This window comes from Rhopalosiphum maidis, chromosome 2 (assembly GCF_003676215.2).
Source record: "Rhopalosiphum maidis isolate BTI-1 chromosome 2, ASM367621v3, whole genome shotgun sequence".
NCBI lineage: Eukaryota > Metazoa > Arthropoda > Insecta > Hemiptera > Aphididae > Rhopalosiphum > Rhopalosiphum maidis.
The window spans coordinates 72,495,988-72,505,907 of record NC_040878.1 but is presented as its reverse complement, the minus strand read 5'-3'; the positions used below and the strand labels follow the sequence as shown (position 1 = coordinate 72,505,907).

General features: G+C 25.4%; 2 protein-coding genes and 1 pseudogene across 2 annotated transcripts; 2 read left to right on the top strand and 1 right to left on the bottom strand.

Moving 5' to 3' along the window:
• Positions 1–1,697: 1,697 nt before the first annotated feature.
• LOC113554886 (cuticle protein 21-like) lies at positions 1,698–2,463 on the bottom strand. Its single transcript, XM_026958971.1, has 2 exons — positions 2,330–2,463; positions 1,698–2,247 (listed from the first exon to the last, which is right to left on the bottom strand). The coding sequence occupies exons 1-2, from the start codon at positions 2,339–2,341 to the stop codon at positions 1,834–1,836; spliced, it is 426 nt and encodes a 141-aa protein (XP_026814772.1). The 5' UTR covers positions 2,342–2,463; the 3' UTR covers positions 1,698–1,833.
• A 2,729-nt stretch (positions 2,464–5,192) lies between these two features.
• On the top strand, positions 5,193–6,210 carry LOC113554889 (cuticle protein 8-like). Its single transcript, XM_026958975.1, has 2 exons — positions 5,193–5,338; positions 5,426–6,210. Exons 1-2 carry the CDS (start codon positions 5,327–5,329, stop codon positions 5,777–5,779), a joined length of 366 nt encoding a protein of 121 aa, XP_026814776.1. The 5' UTR covers positions 5,193–5,326; the 3' UTR covers positions 5,780–6,210.
• Positions 6,211–7,649: 1,439 nt separating this feature from the next.
• LOC113552579 lies at positions 7,650–8,180 on the top strand (annotated as a pseudogene).
• Positions 8,181–9,920: the final 1,740 nt, after the last annotated feature.

Genomic DNA, 9,920 nt, shown 5'->3' with positions numbered 1-9,920 from the left:
TGGTATTATAATTAATTAAAAACTATTTTCCATTCTTATATAACAATCATGATTTATAATTAATTTAAATTTCTAATCAACTTACTCTCAATAATGTTGTAAAATACTTATGATCATTCGTTAATATACGCTTTATTTGTAATATAAGAAATTGTATTCAACAACGACCTTTTCATAAAATTAATTTAGATAATTTTCAATGCATTAAAAATATATACATAGTAATTTTAAATTAAAATTGAAGGTATTCTACATTTTCGTATTATTTATATGATAAATATCTAACATATTATTATATTTTCAGTACTATGACGGTAGACTAATTCTCAAAGTATTATAACCACATTTATTTCATAAAGAAAAAAAAACATTTTGATACATTTAAAACTTTTTGAAACATATTATCTAATATGATGTTCTGTGGAATTTTTATATCAAAAAAATAAGAATAAATAATAATATTGTATATTAATTATTTTTAGTTTTTTTAAATAATAAATATGTGAAACATTATTTAAATTTAACTCAAAAAAATATATATGTAAATTAAAGATCAATGAATATGAATAATATTTATATTTGTATAACAAATTCTTAAATTTATTTGTTAAAATAAATTACATTTCTACAGTCATTGAACTACTACTTCAAAAACGCGAGCTTTGTTTTATTTTTATACAACGTTTTCCTGATAGACTGCATGAATTTAACTTAATCATGTCAATAATGGGTATAATTTATAATGTGTGTAATAGCTATAAATACATATACTATATAATCAAAAAGAAATTGGTAATAAGTAACAACAAATGAAAATAGGAAAAAAATTATCTTATGAAAAAATAATATATTTATCTATTTAACTTGTTTATTTTTGTTCCTAAAGTATTTTTTTAGTTCTTAGATGTGCATTTTAAATTGTAACACTAAGAAATTTAATTTTTTTAGAAAAACCGCTGAGAAACAAAATATGACCTATAATACTGTAATTTTAGGTTATTATTGCACATTTAAATAATATTGCAACTATTTTGGAACAGTATGTGGTTCTTTTTTAAAAATGTTTAAAAATATAACTTAAATATTTATTAAGTTAAAAAATACACTTTAATTAAAGTACCATAACTATAACTATTTGTTTTAATTTTTTAAACTTTTTAAGTTAATAAATTATATTTAAAAAAATATAATTTTAAACATAATCAAAAATCAATAGCTTAATTATAGATATTATTATTTATAATGATATCACTTATTCAGTTTAAATTAACAGTTCATTTAATTCACGGATAAACAACCAACAGGCAACAAATAATAAGAAAATTGAATTTATCACTTTATAATAGAGAACTGTACCCATTTAAAGTAAAATTAATCGTAAATTTGCTAATATCATTTGATATTGGTTTGCAAGTTTGCTTAGTATTATATAGTAAACATTTTATACAACATAACTGTATAAACTCAAGTAGTCATAATTAATGTGAAACATATTATTACTGACGAAAATTAAAACCACTTTCAAAATATAACGCGCGCAGTTATTTCCTAGAACTAGAAGAACACAGTATTTCCGTGTATATATTTATGGAAACTGTATTTTTATATTTAATTATATAAAAATCCATTTATTGGTGATATATACATTTTATGGTATATAACATTTGCACTTACATAAAAAAAAAAAATTAACTCAATGTTATTTTTATTTAATATTTATTTATAGAATAAAAACAATGATGACATATTTGGTTGATGAACATGCGATATGGAATGTTATAACTGTCTGCATGAAAATTTAGTATGGTAACTCAATAATGGAAAAAAAAAATATTAGTATGCCTTGTATGGGACTGGCTTGTAAGCTGGTACTGGGTAGGCTTTGTAGGCTGGAGTAGTGGCTATGTACGGAGTCTTGTATCCTCCTTCGATTTTCTTGACGACGGCGTTGAAACCGCTGTTGTCGTCGGCGGTGTACTCGACGACGCGGGTGGAACCGTCGGCTTCCAAAAGGCTGTACGATCCCTTAATGTTGCCGTTGCCGTCGGCGTATTCAGATTGGCTCTTGACATCGTAGGTGATTGGGTCATTTACGCTGTATTCGAATTTGTATGGGGCTGGGGCGTATGCGGGCTCTGGGGCGTAAGCCTTTGGTGCCACGTAAGCGGGTGCCGGGTATACTGGTCTGTAAGCTGGGGCAGCGTATTGGGCGAGGGCGGAAGCCACGCAAACGGCGAAGATGATCAACTGTTGAGAAAAATTTCGAAATGGTAAATATATATTATACAATTTAATGATTAAGTAAATAACAATAACAGTGGTGACTTACCTTAGCGGCCATTTTATAGATTTTTGAACGTTTAATAAAATTATTCGATGACTGTGTACACAGATGAACTGATGCATTCAGAGATTGAAGACACAGTATTTATGCTAAAAATATGTCACACTATACCCCTTCCAATATAATATTTGGCGCACGTGCCCTGTTTATTGTGTCACATTGGACAAGAACCGGTTAAAATGGAGATGGTCTCTTACTTATGATAAACCATTATTTTTTATACATTGAATTTGAATCTTTTTGGTATATTTTAAATTTATTTAAAACGTAATCATCGTTCACGTTTAAATTGTAATAGAAGAAAGTATTCGAATCTTAACTTGTAGGTTGCTATGTACACGTTTTTATATTTTAATAATACAATTAATTTAATATTAATGCGACTTTTAATGGATATTAGATAGGATAAATAGATTAAGCTTATACATCATAAATATATTCATATATTAAAAGATAAATAAAATTTATGACAACTCGATTTTCTATAATTTAACAGTTATTTGTAAAATGAATATAGTTATTTCGATATATTATACATAATATTTAGTTTGTAAATAATAAAAAATGTTATATAGGACTACTGAGAGTATTGTTATTGTCAAATATGTGACTCGAAGAGGTAGATAATAACTATGGTTAATGGTTTTAATGGGGTTGTAGTATATTATGCGTATGCTTATGTATTGTATCCCTTTAGTTTTTTTTTCCATCTTGTTAGCAATACATACTATATAGCCAGCCATATTATGTCGTGAAATCTTTCTTGAACAACGTATAAATAAGGCCCCATTGTCGTTAATATAATCACCGAGGACTATTCCGTCTTATAAGATTTACTACACCATATTGCTTTCCATAGGTGAATCTATTGTCCTATCTGGGCTGGTGTCTTGAGTGCATTGTTTTTTTTTTCCACCGTACACTTGATTGAGCTAATTAATATGAAACTTATTTTACGTTTTGTTATTGATTTAGCATTTGCGTTATACTTTTTTCTTGTTATAAATAATTTAATTATACTAAATATGATAATAAATATAGGGTACGTCTTAACAAAATGTCTAATTTCGTTGTTACGGTATAAAACATATTTGTATGTCAAATGCCAAGATGATCAACGGTATTATAAACCCTCTAAATATTTAAAATAAATTTTTCTATTATAATTAACACATAAAAAAACCATTATACCTAATAAGTTTATATAAAATAATACATTGAATAAACAATCTTTTTATTTTTTTATTTTTATAATTAAATCATATACATAATTGCTAGTCAGTAAAATCTAAAAAAAATGATTATTGTTTAAATCATTGAATAACTATATTTTAAATTTTTAAACTTTTCTATGACAATTAAATTATTTGAAGAATATTAAATATGTCAGAATTAATTTTTAATCTACATAATTCCACCACTGACTTAAACTTTGTTAACTCTTGTGGAACATTATGTTTACTATTAACTTTATAACAATAATGCTTATTATTTAATATAAAATTTGTTTTAATTAAATAACGTAGGGAACTACCTTAACGTAAAATTTAGATTTTAGGTAAGTACCCAAGTTCAGATTATAAAACATTAATGCTTAGTTTATATTTTAAATTAATACTCTATCAATGTCATATTTTTTAATTTATTCGTGATATAATTTATGGTTGATTGTTAAAGTATTTTTTTTTATTTTTATTTTAAATGTGAGTATATAATGTTTTTTTTTTTTTTTAATTTAAAATTAAAATATTTTATTGCAAATTGATAGGTACTCTTAATTATTCGTAATATTATATAAAAATCTTACATAATTTAATATTGTTTTAAAACTAAATAACAAACAAAATAAAAACAAATTTGTGGTATTAAATAATAGTCTAAAGAATATTTTTTCCTTGGGGATTATAACACTCCTCTTGTAACACTAATGTTATCAATCAAAATATCTGATGTCATATTTATTCCTAGAGACCAAACATACTCAAATTATACTCAAATCATTTTTTCTTCAATTTTTATTTAATTTATTTTTACTTAAGTAAAAATTTACTGTAAAAATAAAAAATAAGTTTACATTCTTTTAACTAATTATTTATCGTATAATATAGTACATACATACAATTTTCAACAATTATGATTTCTACGCGATTATAAAATTGTTAAGCCGCTCAATATTATTTTAATTTAATAAATATGTAAACTGTTAAATGTGGATAACTTTTTTGAATTTTTTTTTTCTAAAATAACTTAATTTTATTTAAAAATTATATGAAAATGTCTTCATCTAACACTTACCAATAAATGTTTAATTCTTTAAAACTTCAAATTATTATTAACTATTATTATTATTAATTCAAATTCCTGACAAACAATAGCGGTTACCTAAATGGTTAAATATATTTAAATGACTTATTATTAGTTTTAAAAAACCTTTATTATATTTTACAAATATTGATTACTTTAAAATATGATAGTTTAATTTTGTAGACGTAACAATGATAGATACCTATATTAATATTACTTTATTTAAGTATATTATAAAGCGATAAACCAGCTAAATTTAAATTTTAATAATCATAATAATTCACAGCATTTGAACGTAACAGTTTTATGTAATACAAATAAATTTACACATAAACTACATACTTTTAATTATTTGTACCTTTCACTCGATTTGTAACTTATTTATCCATTTCACAATAAATAATTAATTCAAATATAATGTAAACAGTAAAACGTCTCCACGTGAATGACTTCTTTTACAGAAACAAATATTTAACTAAATTCAATTATAACCAGTTCGCATCATACATACTCCGGGGAGTGAAATATAAAAATATATGGAATGGGTAAAAAGTAACACCGACATCTTTCGATTTAAATACTGCGACAACAGGCACGAATTTTATCAGTAACTGTGTTACATTTGTCGTCGGCAGAATAAACACAATTATTTAACTACCACATAACGATACAGACAAAATGATCGCCAAGGTATAATATTTAGTAAAATATAACAGCGACCAAATAAAAATGTCAATATATTCGAAACTTTAATTTTTATTTCTATTTTATTTTCAGATATTCGTCATTGTCGCTTGCGCGTCTCTCGCCATCGCCCAATACACCGTGCCAAGAGCGTACGCTCCGGAGCCCAAGTACGCACCAATCCCGTACAGCTTCGAATACAGCGTAAACGACCCACACACATATGACGTGAAGAGCCAACACGAAACGAGCGACGGAAATGGCAACGTTAAAGGATCGTACAGCCTTTTGGAAGCCGACGGTTCCACCCGCGTCGTCGAATACACCGCCGACGACCAAAGCGGTTTCAACGCCATCGTCAAGAACTCCGCCTCTGCTTCCTACAAGCCAACTTACTCCGCACCATCTTACTCAGCCTACAGACCGGCATACAAACCTGCATACTAATCGTTGTTTTTCTCTTCTAATGTGAACCATCTATCTTCTACACATCGATTCTTCTTCATGTATATACCTCTTGGTAACCGCGTTCATATTGAACCGTGGTCCCAAAGTCATGCCGTACCATAATAATATAATATATTATGTACCTATAATATATGAAAACGAGTACGATTTATATATGTTTTGTTACCGTCATCAAGAATATCCTAGCCGGTTACTTAACACCTAATTGATATTTACCTGAAAATAATATATTACTATGTTATATTGTCTTGTTTTGGTTTTGTATAATATTGTCTTCTATCATTGAACATAAAAAATTCTCATTTGCTCATCATTCATTAATCATTTATCACGTTGTTTTATGTACATTATAATAGTATATTCCTAATTGTTAACCAATATAAGTTATTATAGTTTTAATTTCACCAAACTACATGTTTTGAATTGTAAGTAATAAAAACTATTCATAATATAATTATACACATATCATTGCATTTTTCATTATTTATTTCCTACTATTATTTGGTTTCGAATTATGATATAATTAAACCTACAAGTATTCTCACACAACATTTTCTGTTTTAAATTTCTTACTAATCCAGAGATACATTTTTATACTTATAACTGCACAACATATGAATGCATTTTATCCTGTACATTCATCGCTTTAAACAAATACAAATTTATATTTAATATTAAAAATAAGAATTTTAAATAAAAATATTATTACATATAATTTATTTTTCGTATCAATAAAATAGACTGTTATAAACCTGCTTATAAGTTTTATACTATTTTAGAATCTGATCATTCATTTTGTTGGTGTTTTTTATATTTGTCTTAAATATTTTTTAGGTGAAAGTACAATACATTTTAGTGTTAATATTGGTAAACATATTGTAAATAGCTGTTTCTCGGGTATTAAAACAATTTCTACATAGTTTAACCTTTTTTTACACAAAAAAAAAATGTATTTTATTAAGTAGCTAGGCGACAATATTACCATGACATACATAATAATGAAATGCTATAAAGATATATTTAAATTCATTAATAAATTACAATTGGCCAATTTAACATAAGATATATTATTATTATTTTCTACGCACAAAATATAAGATTTATAAACAACCCAGTATTTCTTGAAAAAACTATAAAACTAATTTAATCTTAAAAAGAATTATTGAATAATTTTACTTTTGAAATAAAATATTTAATACAATATTATTTATAAATTACGATTACGTTTATAATTTTACTGGAAAGCAACCCACAATATTTATATTGAATAAAAGAAAATACAACCATTTATGTACGTACCTAGTACTTACGAGTGTACAAGAACGAATAGCAAAAATAAAATTATTATTACATTTTTAAAACGAATTATTAATCACCACGTAACTATTTCATATTAAAAATCATATAAACAAAATTAATTTATATTTAATGTTTAGGTTTAACTGTTCCGCTACACACTTACACTTGTCTAGCCGTACATAAGATAAAACATAAATTCACTGTTAATTTACCATTTTATATACAATCACGTGATGATGTGTTTAATCCTTATAAACTATTACACCAACTACATAGGTACATATATAATAATAATAATGTATTTTTCCACTAGACGTTTCCGGTTTAGACATCACAACTCCATTACAGGTGTTAATTGCATCTGAATAATAAGTATAATAACTATGAATTACAATTCACATACGAGTGAAATCTTCTTCATCTAGGAAAGGGTATGTATAGGTTAAACCACATAAATATCTAGTGCAAATAGTTTGCAATAAGAGGCATTGTCAATCGGTTTCTAATAAAAAAAAAAAATACATCTGCCTTCAGGAAATCAAAATCTACGATGACTATTAAGGCGAGTAAAAAACCTAATAAATGTATATCTAGTTCAATTTTTGTACGAATAAATATATATGTAAAAAAAGTGTATAAGCCATACAATTGTCTGAAAATTAAATTATTGTTTTTAAATTTCAGTTATATATCATGTTTGCTGTGGCAGTGACTAGCGCAAGTCTCACAGAGTCGTTTCCGTCTTTGGACGATTTGGCCGAACACGACAAACACCAACAAATTGTCAAATTCGTATCACTTCGAGTACGCCATACATGACCCCGTGACCGGTGATAAGAAAAGCCACAACGAAGTTAGTGACGGATATGGCACTGTCAAGGGAATGTACAGTCTGGTCGAACCAGACGGTTCAACCTGTGTAGTTGAGTACATGGCTGATGATGTCCACGGTTTTAATGCCGAAGTCAAGACAATTCAATCAGAACACAAACCCTCGTCTACAGAACACATATTCGACTTGGCTGAGCATAAAGTGCCCTATATTGAGGACTACCATCATAAATATATAGTTTCTTCATAATCAGAATAATTATTTCAAACTATGTGTTGACATATCATAATAATGTGCAGCAAGTCTGGCTTTTGTGACTTACATATTTGTTTATATATTATATGTTTATAGTGTAAATAAATATTTTTGCATTTTAACGAAAACTATGTTTTTTTTTCTATGTTTAAAATATATGTTAAATAAATTACATAAATCCAATAACATCCAAATAAGTGTAACATAAGTTTTCATAACTTGATAACCAACTGTGAATAATGATTTGTCCTTGTGAGATCTGTGATGTGTACCTACTTCCGAGTATCCAACAATTTAAATCGTCACGCATGAAAATGAAATACTTTTTCAACCATTTTATTTTGAAAGTCTTAGTTAAAATATATAATTTATTTTCTGCACGAGTACTTTTTCAAACAAAATTAATTCCATCCTTTTTATTTTAAATATTAACATAAAAAAGCATTGCTTTAACGATAACAAGATATTATTATTGATTTAGAAACTATGTTTAGGACTATCAAACTTCTATACATAAATATTAAGTCATTCAGATTAATATTTATAACACAAATAATATGTTTTAAAAATTTTAGAAAAAATAGTAAAAAATTATAAATGTTAGTGAAATTGAATTTCTAAATATTAGTTTTATTTTTTTAGATCATGATTAATTTTTGATAAAACTTTTAAATTATGATTTCATGTATAAATATTTTAATTTTAATACAATATTTCCAATAAAAAAATATCAAAAATATTTAGTAATACTTTATTTTCTCAACCACTGAACATTTTAATTATTGCGTAATTTCTAAAGTAGACAATAACATTGAATGTTCATATGTTTCTGTGTATATATTCAGTGGCATAATATAATTATTCGCAAATATAATCTAGGGGTTGCAAAAGCACTATTTTGCAACCCCTGAAATTTTTTTATATTAATGGTTTATTGCTAAATAGTAAAAAATAAGTTATTTTACTTAATTAATAATTATTTAGTTTAGAAGACGTAGAACCCACACGTGTTGTCTCCGTTTTACACACCCACGACATGGTAAATTTTCGTTCACTAGTTTCAATATTGTACTGTTAGTTTTGATAAAAGAGTGAACTAACCTATTATACAATGTAAAGATAAGATTATAATCCAGGGCATTTTAAAATTATTATAACTTACCAATTACTTAAAAATAATAATATCAATAAAAGGCTACGTGGGGTCTTGGATAATAATCACTGGATATATTTATGAGCATAAACATAAACTTTTTATTTATAAAAAAATGTTTAGTAAATTTCCATATTGTAATTACTCTATTTATAAAATTTCAATTTAAAATTTACATTTCGTGGTGGATATAACTACATTTAAAAATAAAGATTAACCTAATATGTCAATAACTATTTTATTTTGAATTAGAAAGGAAATTAAATTAATTAATATTATTTATAATTTCTGTATTAACAATATATTATTTTTTAAAACAAACTTGTTCAAAATAACGATTGATTAAGTTCATATTATGATTTTATGGTATATATAATAAAATAACAATAAATAAACGATACAATTAATAATATATTTTTTTTATTTCACTTACTAATTAATATTTATATTTTGGTAAATAATTAAGTAAAATAACAGATATTTTAATTCTAACTGTATTTTTATGTAATAATATCATCATAATCTACCCAATTACAGACACACTTCCATATAATTAATTTGTATTCGATTTAAATGAAAAA